Raw genomic sequence first — 23,357 nt, 5'->3', positions numbered from 1 at the left:
GGGGCTGGAATGACAGCCAGAGGGGTGGACCGACGGCTGTTGGGAGTAGTCAGTGCTCTTCCTCTTGAATCATAAACTGTAGAGTAGCATGAAATACTTTACATTTTAATACTTCAGGAAATTTTGTCGTTTTCACCAAAATGGCTCCACGATAATTAACTTGTCTATCAGATCCTCTGTTTTCTTGCACATTCATGAGGTTGATGTGAGCCACCTCTTCTGTCGTCAAGTATAAATCTTGTCCTTGTTCCCTTTCCAGTTCCCATTTTCCTATATTTCCTACAAATATAGGGGCTTTTCAGAGCAGCCTTTTTCTCTGTGTGTTTCTTTGTATTATTTCCCCTTGGTCTCCTGTGTGTCTGTTTCACCCAGTGGTCATAGTTGTTTTCTTTGCTGTGTGTTGTCCCCCTCGGGCTTCTTCTGTGTGTATATGTGTTTATATTCCACATCCCTATCCTCTTGGTGCGTATATGTACTTGGCTCCACCTCCTGTGGCAGCCATTTTGCAGTAGTGCCTGCCATCTTGCTTCAAAATTCCTAAGGTGCCTGCAGGCTCAAAAAATTTGGGAGCCCCTACATCAGACTATTCTGCTTGACACTCAGTGTCGCATTTCTACCCAAGCAACTAAGGCACTGGCAGCAGTACCGGGGCCAGCAACAAGCACGGTTTATGCCCACCATCTTGTCTTCTTCAAGACCTGCACAAGCACCAGCCAAGTCCAAAACATATCCCTCTCATGCCAGCAATGCCACTGGTGCCTGCTTCTTCCAAGCATGTCTGGACAAATACAGTCCTCCCTGCCCCCAACAGGGCAAATAACACTATTTCATGTCAGGAAAATGGCAGGGGGTGAGGTCTAAGCCCCCTCCTCTTGAATGCCATGGACCAGATCGAAATCGGCATGAGTAGGACACGTCTCTCACCTTGACCCAGGGACATCCCAGTTAAAACCGCAGTTAAGCCCTACCAGTTATGTCCCACTGAAGAATTCAGCCTGTTATGTGTGTGTGTGTGAAGTGCCGTCAAGTTGCTTCCGACTCATGGCGACCCTATGAATGAAAGTCCTCCAAAATGTCCTATCTTTGACAGCCCTGCTCAGATCTTGCAAATTGAAGGCTGTGGCTTCTTTTATTGAGTCAACCCATCAATCCATCAGCCAGCACGGCCAACCCTTCACGGCTGTTTCTCCCACCCCGCTCCGGCAGGGCCGCGCCAGATGAAACGAGGAGGCGGCGCCTTATTGGTAGACGAGCCGGTTTCCCCAAGACCCGCCCTACAGGGCCGCTGACCCGGATGCGCTTCGCTTTCCCCGGCCTCCTTCGGCGAGGTGACGGTGCCGCCGGCAGGAATCGCTGAGGCGGCGCCCGGCAGCAACGGAGGCGGTGGGGGCAGAAGATGGCCGAGTCCCCGGAGGAGGTGGCGGTGCTGGTGCAGCGGGTGGTGAAGGACATCAACAACGCCTTCAAGCGCAACCCCCACATGTGAGCGAAGCAGCGCGCGGCCAAGAGCGAGAGAAGCGGGTCTGGAGCGCCCGGCTCGGTCTTCGCCCGTCCTTGCGGGCCGGGGCCACCGAGGGCGGCCGGGAGGCGGGGTCTGGACCTTTTCCGGTCTGGCCGCCGCAGAGTTTCTGGGGCTGACAGCACCAGCCACCCTCTTTCCACAATCTCAACATGAGAGTAACTTTTTATGGGCGGGGGGGGGGATTGGGCAATGCTACTGAGTTGCAAAAGGAAAGTAAACCTGTAAATAAAGTTAATTCACAGTGGGTAGCCGTGTTAGTCTGTCTGCAGTAGTCTGTCTGCAGAAAAGGGCCAGAGTCCAGTAGCACCTTAAAGACTAACAAGAATATTTTCTGGCGGGGTAGGAGCTTTCGTGAGCCACAGCCGTGTTAGTCTGTCTGCAGTAGTAGAAAAGGACAAGAGTCCAGTAGCACCTGAAAGACCAACAAAAATATTTTCTGGTAGAAAAGGGCAAGAGTCCAGTAACACCTTAAAGACCAACAAAAATATTTTCTGGTAGAAAAGGGCAAGAGTCCAGTAACACCTTAAAGACTAACAAAAATATTTTCTGGTAGGGTATGAGCTTTCAAGAGCCACAGCGTGAGCTGTGGCTCACGAAAGCTCATACCCTACCAGAAAATATTTTTGCATTTAGAGAGCTGTGGCTCACGAAAGCTCACACCTTACCAGAAAATATTTTTGCATTTAGAGAGCTGTGGCTCATGAAAGCTCACACCCTACCAGAAAATATTTTTGCATTTAGAGAGCTGTGGCTCACGAAAGCTCATACCCTACCAGAAAATATTTTTGTTAGTCTTTAAGGTGCTACTGGACTCTTGCCCTTTTCTACTACTGTAAGTAAAGTGTAAGCATATTGATGTTTATTGAGAAGGGCAGCTTACTGTTCAGGGGAGGATTGCAGCCTTCATTTGTAACGATTTGATAAGATCACATACGACTTGCATCAACGTGCTGAAGAAGCCCAGACAGAATATACCACATTAGCTTATTGGATGTGCCCTTCAGACCCGCAAAGGCTTTTTTGAAACTGTGTCGGAAGGTTTTCCTTTCAAGCTTCAGTTTCCTATTGTTAGAGACAGAATAATTTTCCTATGTCGAATTGCTATATAGAAAGCCTTTCTTTGAGAGGGTTGCTTTTGCCAGGACAAGGAGTACAATAATGGGTATCTTAAAATTCTCCATGGAAGTTTCATGGAAATCTGTGAACAGCTCCTACAGCACCAGGGTCAACCATTAACTGCTGAATAATTACTTATCTGGATGTGATAGTAGGTTTTGGCCCAGTGCAAAATTGGAGAAGATAAACCTTAGAAGAAATTCTAGGTGGTTCATCTTGTTGTGGGCTGGGAATGATTTGCCTGGGGCTACACTGCAAATCATTAATAGAGCTGTGAATAGGTTTTCAACAGCAAACTTCTTGTTGTGGTGGAAAGTGCTGTGAAATCACAGCTGACTTATGGCGACCCCATAGGGTTTTCAAGGCAAGAGACTTTCAAAGGTGGTTTGCCATTGCCTACGTCCATGTGGGCTAAGAGTTCTTTTTCTTTCTTTCCCCCTGTTCTTAGACCGAGGTCTTAAACAATACAACCATAAAACTTAAATAAGACCTATCTCTAAAATAGATCGTCAGCCTCCAAAAAACAAACAACAAAAAAAGTACACTGAGGGTTAGAGGAGCTGAACCTTTTGCTCCAAAGTTGCTTGAGAAGATGTGGACCATTTGTTAAAACATGGTATAATCCATTTTAGCCTAAGTTGGTATAAGTAAGGACAATCCAAAAGGATATGTACCAATGAGTCTACTGACTGAAGAGGGCAGGGACACAGCCGGTTTGAAAAAGGGATCTTTAGCATATACCCCAGCAAAACCATTGAAAAAGGGCAATTAAATCTTGAATGCGTAATGATTCAACATAACTTCGGACTAACCAGAGAATACATATAGGAAAGAAGATTACCCTTAGATAACAGGCCCAGGGCAAGTGGAGAACATGTTCTCCGAGCATCAAAATGAGTGTAACTCTTATCTCCAGCATAGATCAATTTGGCCACATGTTTTTTATGTTTATCTACAGAAGAAGAGTAAAGGTCTTCCACCTTCAAATTTACAAGTGATAGCTTATGTTCAAAATGCTGGAGCCAGGGAGCCTTATAATAGTCCTTAACGGTTAAGCTTACCAACCTCTGAGGCCTAAAAAAATAGATGAAACCAATAATTAAAGGAGCATACCCAGGCCCAAGCTTCTATTGAGCTAAGACCAAACTCATAAGGAAGGGCTGCTGATGAAAAGCACCTGGAAAGCCCTCCAATTGCTTGAAGGAATGAGGACTGCACTCTATTTATGGAATTACCTACAGCAGAAATCCATATAGGGGCAGTTAAAGGCTCTAAAAACTAATGTGCCCCATTAGCGAGGGGGGGGGGAAATGCCTTCAGAGTAGCCATAGACTTCTGAGTTGCCAATTGTTTATGACATCTCCAGGACAAGGTAGAATGAAATAGGACACCCAAATACCTAAATGAGGAAATCTGGGAAATCTTCTGCCCATTAATTATCCATGTTTGCCTTTTGGTGGAAGAGCGAGGAGCAACCTTAATACCTTTAGTTTTAGTAAAATGTATAGATAATTCCTCATGCAAACAATAAGTATGGAACCTTTTCAGAGCCTGAAGAAGACCAACACGGGTTCGGGAGAATAAAGGCTAAGAGTTCTGAGAGAACTGTGACTGGCCCAAGGTCACCCAGCAGGCTTCATGTGGAGGAGTAGGGAATCAATCCCAGTTATCCAGATTAGAGTCTGTTGGCTCTTAACCACTACACCACACTATCGCTCAACAAACATCTTAGATGCTTACTTAAAAGAGTGAACAGTGGGTGGAGTAACTGCACAGGACTGCACTGTAAGTAGGGTGTTTTAAGGTAGAGTATATCCTTCAAAAATCAACTGTTTTACTTTCAGAGGTCAGAAAGGTTAATATTCAGTATGCCTTTATAATTAAAACAAAGGAAACAACCCTTTACTCTATTTGTGCTTTTATTTTGTTTTAATTTTAATTCTTTTTGTAGCTACCCAACTCCATTATATATATTACGGGTAATGTGAATTTGTTTCTTTCCTGGCTATTTTCATAGTGTTGGATATAATGTTTGTGGAATGGAGATGCATTTTTGAAAGTAGGAAGAGCAAACATATACTGTGACTCTTTAATTGATTGGCAGGCCGTTTAACAGACATCAACTGTTAATGGAGCTTGCTTGACTGCACAGAATATGGTAGACAAGCAGGAACTGTAATATGTGAATCAGTCCTGAGAGCTATGGTTTTGTTTTAATGTGCATGCTTCTCTTAGATATTAGGTAAAAGGTAAAGGTCTCCTGTGCAAGCACCGGGTCATTCCTGACCCATGGGGTGACATCACATCCCGACGTTTCCAAGGCAGACTTTGTTTTGCAGGGTGGTTTGCCAGTGCCTTCCCCAGTCATCTTCCTCCCTTTACCCCCAGCAAGCTGGGTACTCATTTCACCGACCTCGGAAGGATGGAAGGCTGAGTCAACCTTGAGCCGGCTACCTGAAACCGACTTCCATCGGGATCGAACTCAGGTCGTGAGTAGAGCGTTTGACTGCAGTACTGCAGCTTAACACTCTGCGCCACGGGGCTCTATTCTGTTAGATATTACCATAAGTTATAAGACTTTGATAACTTTTGCAGTTTGGCTTAACAGGAATTAATTTACCACATTGCTACCACGTGAGAACCAGGAAATTCCATTCTGAGTTTCTTGTAAATACATTGACATGATCACTTTCTGGAGTCTTCTTGAAGGTGGGGAATTCCTCTTGTGTGTTACTGGACTGGTGCTTGGGAAAGAATGTGGTAAGCATGGCAGAGAAGACCTTGACTACACTCTGATATTCTGCTACTATGCTTTTAATGACTTCTCAGGGAAGATTTTCATCAAACATGCTTGTGCATATCAAAAGCAATGATGAAGTAGTTCAAGCCTGAATAGCCTAGTTTGCCCTGAACTTGTCAGGGCTTGGGAGCTAAGAAGGTTTGACCATGCTCGGTACTTGGACAGGGGCCCACCAAGGAAGACTCGGATAGCTACACAGAGGAAGACAATGGCAAACCACCACTGTGCATTTCTTGCCTTGAACACCCCAGGGTTGTGGTGTCCATGAGTGTTGAGACTTGATGGCACATTCTTTTTATTCTTGCCATGCAATTATACAAGGAACACAGACTTAGATGAATTCTAGATTCTGTGCAAAAAAGTAAATACAATGAATATGCATCAAGTATTGCGTTTCCTTGACATAATATATAGTTATAATCTTCGGTGGGGTGTTTTAATATTATTGTATTGCAAGTACATTACTAGTAATTTGTGTTCTACAGTGTAATTTTTTATAAAACAGAAAAATACATCCCCCACTTTAATTCAAAGCATATATCTGTGATTGGTGAGAAAGTAATATAAATAGAATTAGTATCTGGTTGTGATGATGTGCAAATACTTTTAGAGGAAAAATTCCAGAAATATTCCCATTAGGAAGAGTGATAAAGGCTGTAGAAGTTATTTCCTGTGTTTACTCAGATGCAGAGTTTCCTGAACTCATGAGCTTTTCACTAATAGCAGAAACCAGTCTGAAAAAACACAGGGAAGTGATAGAAATTAGATTTACAGAGAAGTGTTTTGTGGATTTAGATCAAACATAGCCATGCTCTTTGTACATCATTGTCTTCTCGGTAACTGAGGGATGGCTTCACCATTACACAGAGACAGACACACATTTTATCACTGCATGTGTATGCCACAAGGATCCACAGCTAGTCTTAGGTTCCTGGCACATGTGATAAACAAAGTCAGCCACCTTAAGAAGGCAACATCTTTCAAGCAGTATTTTGACATTGAATGTCATTGTTTCTTTTACTGGATTTTCACCTTGCTTTCAAATACGAATTGAATCTCTTTAAGGGAAGATAACTTTTTTTATTCCTATTTCTGAAGCATTCATAAACATTAAGCTCATATTTATTACATGTTTTGCTCATTTGTGTTTTTCTGACTAAAGTAGGGCAAACTGCCTCAGCTCACTATGTTCTATTTTTGAATATCCACTTAATTTGTCGAATTCAATGTGCAAAATGTTCTAGCCCACCTTACCACAGATATGAGATTTTTTCCTAGTTACTTGTGTATGAATGTGGCTACTCATGTGTCTTTTTTATTAATGGGATGGTCACTCCAGAAGTCTTTCTAATCTGGAGGGGAATCAGTGACACCTGAGAACATGTATGCCCTTCCACAGTTTGATATATGCTCTCTAAGTTGCTCGGTGATGCTGCAGACCACTTTTGCAGCACAGTATTAGTTCTTGAATTAACAGATCTGAATAATCACCATTGGGGATGGAACTTTCTGTTGTCTTCCAACATTAGACCAGCTCTAAAGAAATATTCCTTCTGCTCCAACAGTGCAATCTTGGGGGGACGAATGGGCTTAAGAGGTGGCGTGGTGCCATGGCGCTGTTGAAATTTCCACTTGTGCCAGCACCAGGGAATGGCACAGCAGTGCATGGGTGCTGGCACAGTCGCTGCAGCAGTGCACCTCCAGTGCAGGGGCCCGCACCTGTGCCAAAGGGGTCGTTCCCATTAGTCAGCTCCCTGAGCCTTTTCACCCTGGAACGCCCCTGTGAAGAATTCAAGAATCCAGGAAGTTGTTCTGGCTTAGGAGCCAGTTGGTTGACAGTGGTCAATGAGTCAGTTCAGCACCGGAGTTCAGTATGGACAGAGCTCTAAGCAGCTAGTGAGTTCTGTGGGCTGTCTGAGGAGGATTTGTCCTTAGGAGTTAAAATCAAAGGAGCACTGTTTAAGTTGTTTGACCAAGACAGGGTCAGCAATTGGTTCTAGTATGTTAACTGAGTGTATAGAGTGTGTCTTGCTATTGAAATTGGGAGATAGCTCTGAGGGAAAGAGAGTTCTCAAAACCAGCGAGAGGGAAGTCAACTCAGGTGTATTGAGGGATCCTTAAAGGGTTGAGGAGAATTATTCTCTAGAATCCAGAGTGAACCCAGTCCAGTTTAAGGACTGGTGTTCTTAACTGTTGAAGTGATTCATGTAGTTCCTTACTCCAGAAAACTGAAGCAACCTTGTGTTTTAAGTAAACCTGAGTGAAATCTGAACAAATAACTGATAAACTAAAGCGAGCCTCTCAGTGAAAACAAGTATCCAGCATTTTGAAGTGCATTTAGTTTTACCATCTGAAAATAACCAGTCTTCTCTTGTACATATACTTAAGTGTGAAGTGCCTACTCTTTATTGATTTATGGCCTACCTATTACTGTTCTGAAACCAGGTTTGCCTGTTTAAATCCTCATCCTATGTGGTTATTATTAATAAAATCTGTTATTTTTAGCTTTTACCTCACCAAACCTTTCTGTGCCATTCTGACACATAATTTTGTTGAAAGATCGTTCTCCTCCTCGATCTGTGACAGCCCACTTTTGCCTTCTTGAACTTACACCAGCAAAAATGTTTGTGCAGCATGTGGAGCCGCATAGCGCAGTTTCCCGGGCATTTGGGGAATTTTCCTGTTCAGCTTGCTGACTGCTGTGCAGCAAACTGCTCAGGAAGCGGAGTGGTTGCAGTGTCCCTGGCCACACTGTAACTGCCCCCCTCCCCAGAATTGCTCTGTAAGTCTAGCAGAGAAAACTGCCCCTTGTCTCTGTTTGGGCAAGGATGTTTGGCAGAGGCACAGAGTAGACATCTTAATAATGTGACTGGTATAGGTTGTTACCTTTCCATGGAAAGATAATGAGTATGCCTCTGGCTGAGGCCATATTTTTGCTTTATGGTCCTAAACAAGACGTCGTCATCTTTAATTACTCAGCAGGTGCAGTTTCATTTTTCTCAACCTCTTTCACCCTGCAATCTGCTGTTCACAAAAGTCTTTTTTTACCATGAGTTTCAATCCCTATCCTTTAAGAATCAATGACTGTTTACTTTGTGGTACTCCAGAGCAACTGTTTCAGTAACAGTAAGTACTAGCATCTCTGCTTTGCAGTGTGGATTTAGATAAAAGAGCTCTCAATCTGTTCTGCTTTGGTTTTGTTCTCAAGTCATCCACTAGTTAAAAGCATGAAGAATGTTACATTCTTGGGTGCTAATTAAATTTAGAGCCTCCCAAGTGCTAGTACAAATGATCTGACTTCTACTTGGAGGCTGCTTGAAATAGCTATTCCCATGTGGTGAGCCATTTGTGCCTGTGTGGAGCTCCAAACTCTTCACAAATGTCACAAAACCATTTGTGGACAAGCACCACAACCGCATGTGGATAGAAGCGAGTCCTTTATTTTTAATGTATTTATACAGTGCCATCAGTTTGCAGAGTGCAATAAGACATCTAGAATTTGGCATAATGGAGATGGAGGAATAATAAACAGAAAAAGAATACACATTCATACTGGTTATACTTGTTTGGACTTAGTTGCAGCAGGAAGAAGACCCCTGAGGGGTTCACAGAAAACATCAGTGTTGAGGAAGGATTTGAAGGACAAGAGAAAGGTGGTTGAATTGCAGGGTCTTCTTGAAATGCTTTCCGTCTTTTATTCCAAATGGACTTGTTGGCTGTTTTATTGTTATGAGTTTTAGATTTGGTTCTGGATGGATGCTATGCCAAGGAGTCCTATGTTTATAAGAAAGCATTATGAAAATGTTCAAGTGATTTAGTGGCTAATAAAGCACTCTGAGGTTTAATATCCACCTGACATTATACCGTAATTGCAAAATGATTTTTTTACATTACTTTTAGCTACTGTTGCTACTCTGACATTTATTTATTGAAACCCCTTAACAGTTTCCCTTCAATTGCAGCCCAGTCTGGCCTAAGACTCTTGCCTTGTTCTTCTCCCTGGCAGCTCAAGCAAGAAGGGCGTTCCTTATCAGGTGGCTGCACCCTGCTGCTTTTTGGACACAATCACACACCCTTCTTATGCAGCAGCATCACTGTGTCATGCAACAAAAATATTGCTTGCAGTCTAAACTGAGTCTGCTTGCATCTGATTTTGCCATAGGCTTGGTCACAGTGCTGTTACAGTGTAATGTAGATCAGGCTAAATCAACATGGCCCAATTTCCAATACACCCTCCCCCCCAGCTCTACCCGTTTCTTTCCTGTCTGGCCAGTTGCGTGTTTTGGAGGGGATTGTTAGAATATTCTGCAGTAGAGAATTTTTGCATTCGCTAACAGTTTTGTGTGCTCAGGTCCTGGCATGTTTTGCCCTTTTTGAACAAGAGAGCAAATGAAATGTTTTCCTCTCTTTGATCTAACTAAATGACGAGTGTAAGATCTTTGTTGTATGTAAACTGGTATGTTTCTATAAACTAATGAAGCAGTGAGCTATAGCTGACAAGTATATATTGCACTTGGAGAAAATAAGATCCCTTAAACTGCAGTTCTAATTCTGAATAATTGACAGCCTAGCCCTACACACATTGCTTGCAATAAATCCTTTCAATTTACTGGGAAATATTTTTCGGGTAGTGAATCCCATTGAACTCAGAGTAATTTAACATCCAAGTAAATATAACGTGAGTTTGCAAAAGTGTCAAAAATATGCCACTGGTTCATTTCTAACACTTAAGTTAGACGCATTTTAAACAGAAACATTTTAAGGAACTTACTGGCAACATCAATTTACAGCCCAATCGTTTTGTGTTTAGTTTGTTTATTTCATTTGTAGTCGGCCTTTCCCACTGAGACTGAAGGTGGATTACACAGTTAAAGCCAGTGCAATCAGCAGTGTGTATATACAATTGACAATGCAATAAAATGGGACTACAAAATAAGAGTGGCATGTTAAAATCCTACATACAATAAAATAGTGTAATATATATAGTGAAACCAAACTGGTTTACAAAATAAGAACAATGCAACAGTATAGTGTACAGAATTAACAAAGCAATGAAAATGATCTAACATTTCAGACAGTATTTATTTATTTATTTATTACCCTGTTCCCTTTATAAACAGGCCCTCCTGAACAATCAGAGCAACAAAGTAAGTTGGAAGTAGGTCCCACTGCATTCAGTAGGGTTTACTCTCAAGTACCTATAGTGATGCAGCTTTAATTGCATAAGAGAAAGATACTCAGATTGGTTATTCCAACCCACAAAATCTATGAAGAACTAGATGAGGGAAAAGAATTAAGCAAATATAGAATGACAGGGTGGGTCAAGCGAGAAACAGTGGCACGTTTAACTGATGAGCAATATTGTGAACTCATGGAATAGTTTCTAGTTACATTGTTTGTTGCCTTTTTGTTTTAAAGTGATGAAATTGGATTAATTCCCTGCCCGGAAGCCAGATATAACCGAAGCCCTATAGTCCTGGTAGAAAACAAACTTGGGGTGGAAAGCTGGTGCGTCAAGTTTCTTTTGCCTTATGTTCATAACAAGCTTCTTCACTATAGACAACGAAAGCAATGGCTGAATAAAGAAGGTATGTTACCTCATGAAATGTTTTATACTTAGTTTTTAATTTTAATTGAAACGGTACAGTCTTTAAAACTGTTACTTTTATCACTAGAATTGCCTAGACAAGTGGAAACTATTGAACTAGTGTCATTCAAGTATGTGTCTGTATGTGTATGTGTGTATATTTAAAGATAGTGTTTGTGCTCTGTTGCTTTCAAGTGATGTAGAGATTGGTTGATTTTAGCTGACCATCATCAGGAAGGACATTAAGCCATGATCCAAAAATCCAAACCTTTCTCGATGACACCATCTACGCAGCCAGTCATTAATTTGTAGTAGTATTCTTTCCCTTCCTAAGCCATGACCTTCGACAGGAAGAACTGATGAAAATACATCCTGTGGCCCCATGTCCTTCACCTTCTTACCCAGAGCCGCATAGTCTCTTTTAATACATTCTGGGCTGTGTCGGGCGATATCATTTGTTTCCACATGAATGAGCAAGAAGGAGTAATAATCTGTGGGCCTGATGAGCCTTTCTACACTTTTTGTCACATCCTGAATGTGTGCACCTGGTAGACAGCATACCTCTCAAGATGACAAGTCTGGTCGGCACACTTTAGACTACCCCTCTTAGTAGGGAATTCCCAATTACCAAAACACGCCACTTCCTTAATTGGGGAGCAGAAACTCGAGTCCTCTCATGTGCAGAAGCCTGAGAAATTTCTTTCAAGCTTTGGGAGGGTAGCCCTGGTTCCAGTGGTCCAGAATCAATATCTATGGGGAGATCCTGGAACCGACTGCTGAGCAACAGAGGATCAGAATGACTCCTGATTTTCTGGCTCCTGTGGGTCACATTCTTCCATGCACCCTCCTCCTGTGTTGGTTGTACCTCCATTTGTTGAGAGACCTTTCTCTCCTCCTGACCATAGTGGTCTGGCAGGTTCATAATGATGTAGGTGATCCTTCAGGTATGTTTGTCCCAAAGCATATAGGGCTTTGAAGGTCAAGACCAGTACTTTAAGTTGTGCCTGGAAACAAATTGGGAGCCAATACAGATGAGCCTAGACTAGAGTGATATGATCCCTATAACCCACTCCAGTCAAAATCCTGCAGCATTCTGTACCAATTGAAGTTTCCAAATACTTTTCAAGGACAGCCCCTTGTAGAGTCCATTGCACTAATCTAGTCTAGATGTAACCAGGGCATGCACCCCAGTGGCCAGATCTTTTCTGTCCTGAAAAGGCTGCAGCTGGTTTACCAGTCTAAACTGGTAAAAGGCAATCCTGGCCACAGCTGCCACCTGCTTATCTAGAGTAGTCCTGGATCCAAGAGCATCCCTCAGACTATGGCCCTATGCCTTTAAAGGGCATGCAACCCTACCCTGAACGGGTGATAACCTTAAATCTCAGATCAGACCTCTGCTCACCATTAGCGCTTCCATCTTGTTGGGATTAAGTTTCAGTTTATTAGCCCACATCCACTCCAAAACTGTCCAGCTGTTCAGGGTTTCTACAGCCTCCCTGGGATCAGCTGGAAACATGAGATAAAGTTTAATGTCATCCGTATATTGATGACAGCCCAGCCCAAATCTCCAGGTAATCTCATCCAGAGTTTTATAGCTCTTCTGTTCATACTGATTGTAATTCTGGACCTATCCACCATGAGTAAGAACTACGACCTTGCTGTGTATACTTACCATGAAAATTTAGAATATCAAGTGAACAGCAGGATACCTAGAGGTACCCTTCTCTGAGAGGAATGACCATTTTTGTAGCAGAGAGACTCCTTCCAAGTATAGAAAAACAGGTTTGGATCTAATCTCTGGTCTCTGCAGTAGAGTTGGCAACAAAATTGCTGATTGTAATGCACTTTGTTGTATTGACTTGTGAAATTTAGAATGAAGGAGAAAAGAATGGATTCTTATAACAGGAAAAGTAGGAATTAAATAAACTTGAAACTTCGGGAAAGCATTGCATTTTCTATCTGGGTGCCATGAGGTTTAATTATAGAATGCCTTAGAATGCAGGAAGAACAGAGAGCACAATGGAATTGGCTTTGATCAGCCCACCACACAAATAAAATGTACATTATCATCATTAAAGGTATTCATAAATATACATTTGCAGAGGTGAGGAAGCAAACATACGTCTGAGTTCTTCAGTGTGTTGCATTGCATGGAAATGAATTATTTAGCAATTTGAGTCTATGGAAGAACAACTGCATGGCATAGTTTTCTCTTCTTGAGCTCTGGCTCATTCAGTAAATTAACTCAGCTTCCAAGCCATAATAATTTTGCTTTTTTCCCCAGGCTTTCACTCCAAGGGTCACTTGTGCATTTTTATTAACTGAAGAGGGCAGCATTGTTATAAACTGCTGCAAAGTGTTTTTGCAGTAAAATAAACTTTTTAATCATTTCTTGACTATTTCCTTCCACTGCTCCCACGCAACCCATAGCCTCTCTTTTCTCTCAGCACCACCACAGGATTCTCTTAAACTGTGCTTAGTGGACAGATTGGGATGTTAAAACAGCCCTGTAGCAAGATGACTACAAGGGGCCACTTGCCTTGGGTCCAGGCTGTGGTGATGACAACAAGGTGTGTAGGCTGGGTGACCCATTATTGCTGCAGTGGCCCCTTAGTGGCTTGGGTCTGAAGCAAATGGCTGCCGCCACCATAAGGGTCACTTGTCAGCTTGCTTCTGGATGCCAGTGGCCCCCCAGAGCAGAGAACCACGAGGAAAATGAATGGGGCTGCCCACCCCTGCTGTGCTCTGTATTAGCCATGCTTTTCTATTTCTACTTCATAGTATTTTCTCCCTCTCTCTCCATGCCTTCATCCCACTGTTGTTTCTTCATCCAAGGAGTTCTCTGCATCCCTATCTGTTAGCCCCCCCTTTGTCTTTCCCCACCCTATAAACCATTCTGTACCCATTTTCCAACCCTCTTTACTGCACTCGTCGTTCTTTCTGCCGCACCATATAAACCTCTTCATTACCTTTCTCTTTGTTTGCTAATCTTTCTCTCTGCACTACCAAACTCTCGGTTATTTCTGTTCCTTTTGGTGTTCTCTTAGTTTTGCTCTGTTGCTGTATTTCCTCCCCCACCCCCGCCTCGGTCTTCTTCTCTTCTCACTGAGTTTGACAGCTGTGCACATGGCTTTCACTCTCCTAGCAATTCAAATGGTGAAGAGTTCTTAGAAGCAGGTGGGGTATGCTGTGTGGCCAGCTGGCTGTCAAAGACTGGAAAACCAGCATGAATTCCCCACCCCTACCCCATGACTCTGATTCCAGGGAGCAAAGGAGCCAAGCAAACTTAGCAAGGTGACATTCTCCCACCTCCTATTTTTAATAGACTTTGGGCAGGTCTTCCAAGCAGCTTGAGAGCAGTGTCACTTATTCCAACATTGCAGGGGAAACACTGGAAAAACTTGAGCCTGGATGGGAAATGCGCATGCTGAGGTTTCTGACTGCTAGCATTCTTGTTCCAGGGAACAAGAGAACCCCTGGTGTGGTCAGTAACTGGAGCATGGTCTTCTCCCATGTGCTTTTGGGGCTTCTCATATTATCATGGCAGCTTCCACAGCACAATATAACAGTAGATGTTCCCACAAAGAGGTGATAGGCACAAACAATGGGAATATGGAATTTCCTGAGAGGACACAAGCACCTGGGTTTAAGGACATTGTTTGGGTTCAGGTCTGCAATAGAACTAAAAAATAATTGTCTGTTGCGATTTATTCTTATGACAATGTAGCCAAATTTTAATTGCTACCATCTGCTGGCCCATTCTAACAACCAAAGCCAGTTTTCAGTATTGCATTCCTCTCTTAAGAATATTGCAGTTGAGGCTTTTGGGAAGATGGAATGGATATAGGAGAGATCCTAGAATCCTGTGTACAACTCTTCTTTTTTTTAGGCTAGATATGTTATGTTTACATCTCATATCTGTTAAGCTCAGAATGGTGTGTTACTCTGGCAACAACCTCATGAGGTAGGTGATATTGACACACTTAGGCACCTTATATGCCTGAGACCCTGGAGAGCTGCTGCTGGTCTGAGTAGACAATACTGACTTTGATGGACCAAGGGTCTGATTCAGTATAAGGTAGCTTCATGTGATTAGCTGTTTATCTAATGTTGCCTGTACCAAAAAAGGAAAGGTCCCTTTTTAAAGAATAAATGTTCAATAAGCAGAAGTAAGACTTAAATGCAGATATTCTCCTGCCATTTGAAATAGTGAGCCATAAATAGTGACTTGCCTGGTGAGTTTAGTAGCTGAATGGATCCAGATTTCCTGTATCCAGACCCAACACCCTTGCTCCCCTAATTGCACTTCAGATCTGTGCTTCCTTTTTATGCTTTGGTATCAGTTCCATAGTACAATTGGTCTTCAGGACGCCATTTAGGAGGGAAGGACCTGTTGTCTAACAAGGCTGTTGAAGGATGTACTGCCATTTATTAATGTGGAAATGGTTGGTAGTTTTCTTTTCTATAACTCCCCAGGTTGCAAAATTAGCAGCAATAAGCTGAGACTGGATAGGACTCCCAAGCCACATTATATCCTAGGTGGATTTCTTAGAGGGATAATAAACAAATTAATACCTTTCTCCCACTCTTAGTGTTTTATTTACCTGTTGCAAGAGAAACTCCTAAGACCAAGAAGTTTGTGGCTGGAAAAGAGAATGTCATCAGTATCAGGAAAAATGTTCCTGGAGGGTTAGCTTGAAACAAAAAATGATAACAGCAAGTGTCCCAGGGAGAGGCATGAAGAGGTAAGAAATATTAACTTCTATAATGTTTGCATTTCTTTTTTTGTCCTTTTCAGAATTGATAGATATCACGTGTACACTGCTGCTGCTTAATCCAGACTTCACTACTGCTTGGAATGTCAGGTATGCTTGGTTCAGCAATGAGAAGTTACAGAGACTTCCAGGAACTGCCTTATGTCGGAATGAGCAATGTTTTAAGTGATATTTGACTCCATACTTGCTAACTTTTCAAATAAGGTTATTTGGAAAAAATTTAATGTGATTTCTCATTTTTTCATAGCATTATAATCCACCATGCTTCATGGTACTATTTTCAGAGGATGAGCTAAAGCTCAGTTTTCTGTGTGCCGAGATCACTGAAGAGCAGTCAGCATTGGCTTTTCATCCAGTGGTTTACAACTTCTTTATTACCAATGCTTATCCCGTGCGGCTCATGAATATGCAAAACATAGAATCGGTTAAGTTAACATGTTAAGTTGAAATCTAAAGGCATAGTGACAGGAACAGCAAAAGTGGGAGGATGAAAAAAATTGCATTACAATGGCTCATTAGTCAAAAGAGCCAAATATCAACAGTACAATGATTGAGATTTCTTTTGAGAGCCAAATTTCTTAAACTTATACTATATAGGTAGGTACACTGTTTATTAACTTAATAAACTTTAATTAAAGTTTTAAGTCTTAATTAAACTATAGGTACACTGAATAAAACTTGATATCATACTTAATAGTGATCTTATTTATTGATAAAAATTAAATTGTAAATTCCCCGTCCGGAGTCCTCGTCTGGAGGCCTGGTCTACTGCCATAAAAGCCTATTGGTAGACCTGGCCTCCGGCTGAGTCCCATTGGGAGGCCAGGTCTACCCATTGGCTTTCTTGGCAGTAGACCTGACCTCTGGAGGACCATAGATGCCAATTGGTGGACCTGGCCTCTGAAGGGGGACTTTTTCCCCTCCTCGGAGTCCAGGTCTACTGCTAAGAAAGCCAGTGGGTAGACATGGCCTCTGAGGAGGGGAAAAAGTAAGTAAGGTATCCATAAAATTAAATCATGACAATGACTGACAAACAGTGTGAACAATGTGAGCAAACTTCTAGATTCACAGACACAGTAAACACATGAGAACATAAGAAAGGCCGTGCTGGATCAGACCAAGGCCCTTCAAGTCCAGCAGTCTGTTCCCATAGTGGCCAACCAGGTGCCTCCAGGAAGCCCACCAGCAAGACCAGAGCAGCATCATTGTCCTGCCTGCGTTCCATAGCACCTGATATAATAGGCCTGGTCCTCTGATCCTGGAGAGAATAGGCATGCATCATGACTAGTATCCATTTTGATTAGTAGCCATGGATAGCCCTTTCCTCCATGAACAGGTCCACTCCCCTCTTAAAGTCCTCCAAGTTGGCAGCCATCACCACCTCCTGGGGCAGGGAATCCCACCATTTAACCACGCGTTGTGTGAAGAAATACTTCCTTTTATCAGTTTTGAATCTCCCAACCTCCAGCTTCAGCAGACCCCGAGTTGTAGCATTACATGTGTCCCGGGTCGGGGGGCCCACCCCGCGCCCCGGGGCTTTCCTGCCACCCTCCACTTACCAAACAAGCCCCTGCGCTGGCTCCAAAGTGTGCCTCTTCCCGGCTTACAGGGACCCGCAGGCCCAGAAGATGACAGGGGAACTGAGTCGGCGCTGCAGAAGACAGGGCGCCGCGGCCCAGCGCCGCTGCCGGGGACGCGCCGCCAAAGGAAGCCCGCCCTGCCCAACAGCTGATAGATGGGCGGGCCCAGGCCAGGAACCGCCCAGCCGCCCGCCCAGCAATCATGCGGCTAGAGGGAAGGGGAGGCTTTAGCCTCCCAACCATTGAGGGCAAGGGAAAGGGGGACCCGGCCATTCTCCACGGCAGGGGGGGGGGAGACAGCATGCCCGCTTGCCTGCTGTCTCGCGCTCGCTCGCTCTCTCCCTCTCAGGCGCGCCGGCTCTGCAGCCCGGCTGCAGGCGTGAGCAGGCGTGAGAGCAGGGGCTCCGAACCAAGTTCGGAGAGCCGCACTCAAGGGACCAAAGAGCTGCATGCGGCTCTCGAGCCGCAGTTTGCTGACCCCTGCTATAGATTGTAGTAGTAGTATTGTAATGTCTATATGTTAAACAAGCTCATTCAGTAGGCTGCCAGAGCTGGCACAAACATCCTTTAAATAATGATAGGCTGACTCTACATTGAGGTACCTTCAAGAGAAGCGGTAATATTTGAATATGTTCTTATTCTGCACTTCATCATGTTTGCAGTGGGGTAATTTGTTTGCCGTGACCAGTGAAGGAGATGATATAAAGGGGGGAAATACTGTTAGTGGTATCAAATCTGCTGACGCTGTGGTACCCCGAGACTTCCATAGCCTTGCCCTTATGATCTTGCTTACATATTGAGATAGCTGTTAGTGAGTCTTGCTCTTAGAAGTAAGGTAGACATAAAAGGGAAATAGGATCTTTTAGGTGGTATCTCAGTATCTTTGAACTGACCTTCCCAGGAATCAAATTCAAAGCCCCCTGTGATTGCTTTAAAGTAAGAAGAAAACATTGGAAGATCCAATTACAGATCTTCCATGTTGCTACAGCGGCACTTGAAACACAGCTTTTTTGCTTTGTTAGATGTAGCCATTGGGTTCCAGATGGTCTGTGTGCATCAAGCAGAACCTATGGTCCTCATCAGAGCATTCACCCTCTCTTAAGCCTTTCTGTGAGGACAGCATACTTGAGTATTAGATGGGTAGAAGCTGCCCTTGTGAATCTATGTTATAACTTGGATAATCTTTAAAGAACCCCTATCAGAAGATTAGGATCAAAAAAGCTTTGATTAGCATTGGTACTGATGGGGCCAGATTTAATAGGTGTGGTCATAGGACAGTTTCTCATCATCTCAGCCTACTGGTTGAAAGAAGAAAAAAAAAACCCTGCTAATCTTCCCAATATTTTTCTCCTGTTTCTGATGGGATATCCACTATGCTTTCTTTTGCTCTTTTAGTAACAACTCTCTTCCTTAGCTTTTTTTTTTGGGGGGGGGGGAATACATAGGGCAGTCGATAGATAAATGTTTTGCAAGAATTTGACTATATGTCAGATTAATGAAGGTAGTGTCCATGCGGGGGGGGGGGAATCCAGAAGAGCAATTACACCTGGGAAACTAGCTGGATGGAGCCTAAGGTGTAAACAAACCCAAAATGTCAAGACTATACATCTTTTTTGTCCACTTGGCAGTAAACGTGGCTGCATTATCTTACAGTAGTCATTATTTTAGAGCACGAATAAATTTGGAAATGCCTTATTCTACCCACCCCCTAACTTTCTATTTAGAATAATATTTTTGTTGCATTATTTGCTACATATTATTCTCTAAATGTAAAGTAGTTTTGTTCAGAAGCTTGGGGAGAACTCATATTCATATCCTTGCTTGCTCTCCCAGTTCTATAACCAATGAGTCCTTTCAGCTGTCATTCTGCATCCTTAGATCATGCCATGAAAGTGAAATATCTTTTTATCCAGTGCCGTTTTTGGCAACCCTTGTATCACTTGTCATGCCAATGAAGTGTTCTGGAGTTGAGCTGATGTGATTTTCTTTGTGTAGCCTTCACAGCTCTGTTGCTTAATGTCATAGAAGAACTGGCCTGAGTTTGTTTTGCAGAAAAATGTTTGCATGATACGTGGTAAAGAGTGCTTAACCAAGTGCTAGATAGGGAACTGTTCTTAGGAATGGCTTCTGTAAAGACTGTAATTTCAGTAATATACACGTGAAAAGGTTGGATTTGAGCTTGGATTCATGTCAAAGTGCTAGAGGTCTGACAATGTAATAATATTTGCTTGGAACCTTCCTAGAATTTCTGTGGGCACAAGGAGGGGAATGCGGATTCCCCCTCCCCCACGGCAGCATAAAGCGGCTCCTAAAATGTTGTTCTTGGGAGATGGGGATCCATAGTTTGAGGGGGCACTGGAGTTCTCCCAAGGAAGGGGGGAATAGGTGAAAAGGGCTCCAGCCCTGCACCAGTGGAAACTACACAGGATCCAACCCATTATGTTGTAATATATTCTTTTGCAGCATTTGCTAAGATGCCTGTTCTCCTTTAATAAATGCCCACATAAGTGGCAGCACATTTAAGCCCTCGGGATTAAGATCTGGAGCTGTTTGCTTATGAATTTGAGGGCTTTGGATCTCTGTTTTCTACTCCCAGAACTCAAATTCAATATGAGAGCAATATAGCCCTGTGCTTTCCCTTTCCCCTGGTGACTTTCAGCTGAGCAGGTTAGCAAGAAGTCAAAGTGTATATAAATATCAGAAATCCAAGAGCCATTGCCTGTTCATAATAATTCAAATTAGGTTCTCCCTTTTGAAGTTTAAGGTCATGATAAATTTGCTTACCTTACTACACTTTAATATTATAGAAATTAAACTAGAGAGTAAAATAATCTGCAGTCTGTTGTATGGGATAAGTGCCTTAACAGCCTGCAGCAGAGAATCTAAATTGTTCTTATCCTTTTTTTTCTGTACCTTGTTAAAAGCCTTCCATTTTTATTGAATCTTACTTCCATCTTCTAAAAAATGGCACTAACACAGATAGCTTCACTGAACCATTGAATATATTGCAAAAAATGAAAACCCCTTTTTGTTAAAGCTTAGCTTTTGGGTCTGTCTCTTGAATTTCTCTGTATTTAAATATTTTCTAAGCAGTGATTGATGCTCTGTGTATTGGGTATTAAGAAGAAAATAGGAGGCAGATTTTAATGTTGAGTGAAAAGGAGAGGTTTAAAGGACTGCTTCAAATAGTATGATTTTCCTACTTGGAAAGCACTTGTGGGAAAACAAGTACGACTCATGTGCAGCCAGGCATGTAGAACAATTGCACGTGGATATTTTTGCTCCAGGGAGGAGGGAAGAGCATCTACTATTCATGCAGAAGGTCCCAGGTTCATTCTTCGCATTTCCAATTAAAAGATCAAGTAGTGGGTGATGTGAAAGACACTGCCTGAGACCCTGGAAAGCCACCACCAGTCACTGAATAGACAGTAGCGACTTTGATAGACCAATGCTCTAATTCAGAATAACAGTGCATTCCTGAGCCGTACTGGCAGCTGCGCTGAAAGGCCATAGGAGGCCAACAAAGGCCTCTGCAGGCGCAGGGGCCCACAATGCTGGCGCCCGGAAGGCGCACGCTGGCGTGAGTGGCCCCAGCACCGGTGTGCAGGCCCGGCCGCTGGGGGAGGCTCCCTCCGGCCGCTGGCACAGGCCCCAGCAATGACCCAGGAGGCATGACGGTGTGCCGGCGTAGGTCAAGGGCTGGGCGGTGCCCGCAGTCCTCAGACGTGCGGGGGGGTATCTAGCCCCTTTCGGAGCAGGCAACAAAGATTCTGCTATCTCCCAAGGTCAGTATTCAGAGGCGTCGTCAAAACAGGCAGGAGTCAACGGCCGGAAAGATCAATCATAGCAGTAGCAAGAAGGCAGGGAAATTGCACAGTTGCTTCCGCAAAGTGAAAGCGTGCCTGCACTGCCTTTATCAGTCAGTGCACTTCCAAGCTAGGCTTCATCCTGCAACGACTCAGCACCAGTTCTCTGTCTGCTTAGGCTTTCCAGGCGAGCACTCCTTCGCCTACTCTGCAAAACTATACGCTGGCGAGTCCTGATATGCCTATCAGGTTCAGGTGAGCTTGGAGGGCTGCCATTCTCAGCTTCCACTGCAGGAGTTGGGGGACGAGTAGCTTCTGTCTGCCTTTGTTCCATCTCTCTGCCTAGCTGTGGTTCCTGCTGAGTTGTTTCAGGCTCCTGTACTACTGACTGCAATGGAGGTACTGAAGGCCCAGAGGCAACCTGTTCCTCCACTTCAGCTACAGAGTCCTCTGGGTCCTCAGCTCCGAAGGCAGGGCCCATGACAGACGGCGCCCCGGGAGGCATTCCTGGGGTGTTTTGGCGCTGGCAGGGAGGTGGGGCCTACATTAGTCGGCCTCCTGAGCCATTTCGGCTCAGGAACGCCCCTTTTTTATTGTCAAGATACGCCACCTTTTAGGTGGCGTAAGGTTGCATGTTTTTTTTGCGCCAGGTAGAGGTTTCGGCGGTGCCATTGCCTCCTAAGCCCGGCGCAGGCATTCCTCTGAGAAATGCGCTGTAAGGTAGCTTCATGGGTGGTATGCTGTAGCTTACCAGGGCTTTCCCATTTCTGTGTACAGCATCAAAGAGGTATGTGTGGTTGTCACCTGTTATGTGCACACAGCTTTCACTAATTACCATACTCAGAAGTGCTTTCAGTGTAGAGAAATCATAATATCTGAAGGAACCTAAATGGGAGAACTGGTATGAGGTGGACAGAAGGATGAGTGTAGTAGGCAGCCTGTTGGGGATTTAGTGGAAAAGGTAAGCTGCAATGAAGCTGACATGCACTGGCTTTCTCTACTTCATGTTTTTTTATGGAAATTAAAGTATTACATTCAGTAGGAGCAGAAATGATGGAACTCCATTGCTTAGATGCTGGAATGGGAAGGAGTTAGTCACTGTTAGTGTGTTAATGTAAGGAAATGAAATTATAATTTGTTCTGTTTTTTCCTTGACCATTTCCAGAAATCTCAAGTATGGCTTTTGGTCATTTAAAATTCCTTTTTCTCAAAAGACCATTCATACTAAATTACTTTTTCTGTTACAACGACACAAGGATTTAAGACTCCCCTTTAATTCCTGAAATTGCTGACAATAGTAGAACCAGCCAGCAGTTCATCTGTGTTCCACCACCTAAAAACACTTGCTGCAGCCCATTTTACACCTCTGCCCCTCTCATTTGGAATTGGCTAGGGTTATAGATTTGCACGGTGCAGGGTGGGAATTTGATCCACAGTGTTTGTTTAAATGTGCATTACATTTAATGAAATACAGGAAATGATCATTGGTTGCGTGGGAAAAGATGCTCATGTGGCACAAAGTATTTTGTATGCCAACAGTGCTTTCAGTGCTGCTTGGCACTTACTGCTTCATCAAGGCAGTGTATTGACTGCTCCAAACCAATTTAAAATGATACTTCACTCTGTGTGACTCAGTGAAATGATAACATGCTTTTGTCATTGTTTAAAATAATTACTGTGCCGGTCATTTTAAATTAATATTTGTCTTTCTTAATTTGTTTGTTCAGGAAAGAACTAATACTATCTGGCACTTTAAATCCAGTTAAAGATTTACATCTTGGGAAACTGGCGCTAACTAAGTTTCCGAAGAGTCCAGAAACATGGATTCACAGGTTTGTCTATGTCTCTTTTTTGTTTTCTTAGATAACATATTGAAATATGGATATTTTGTTTGTTTGTTGCTGAAGCATGTGTCATAAATGCCATCTGAGAAATTATCAGATTGTTTAATTGGAGGTTGTTTCTTTGATATTTTAAAGATTTATAAAGCACTTTTCTTAAATTCAAGACTGTTTAACAGAAAATTCAAACTATCAGTGGCAATACGCAAGTAAATTTCTTACAATACAGTATAGTTACAAAAATCATTACCCAAAAGCGATAATATCTCAGCAGGGTACATAAAACAGTTCAGTTAAAAGCTAATCTGTGGAATTTTCACAAGAATTAGC

General features: G+C 43.1%; 1 protein-coding gene across 1 annotated transcript in view; it reads left to right on the top strand.

Annotated features, from left to right (window-relative positions):
• Nucleotides 1-1,392: 1,392 nt before the first annotated feature.
• The window catches only part of PTAR1 (protein prenyltransferase alpha subunit repeat containing 1), a 36,632-nt gene continuing 14,667 nt past the window's right edge, over nt 1,393-23,357 (top strand). Inside the window, exons 1-4 of the mRNA XM_056848676.1 lie at nt 1,393-1,482; nt 10,857-11,026; nt 15,824-15,890; nt 22,914-23,018. Of these exons, the coding sequence (XP_056704654.1) occupies nt 1,397-1,482; nt 10,857-11,026; nt 15,824-15,890; nt 22,914-23,018 (428 nt within the window). The 5' untranslated portion in view covers nt 1,393-1,396. The remainder of the gene's footprint in view (nt 1,483-10,856; nt 11,027-15,823; nt 15,891-22,913; nt 23,019-23,357) is intronic.

Source organism: Euleptes europaea, chromosome 4 (genome assembly GCF_029931775.1).
Source record: "Euleptes europaea isolate rEulEur1 chromosome 4, rEulEur1.hap1, whole genome shotgun sequence".
Taxonomy (NCBI): domain Eukaryota; kingdom Metazoa; phylum Chordata; class Lepidosauria; order Squamata; family Sphaerodactylidae; genus Euleptes; species Euleptes europaea.
This window is presented reverse-complemented; position numbering and strand designations above follow the sequence as displayed.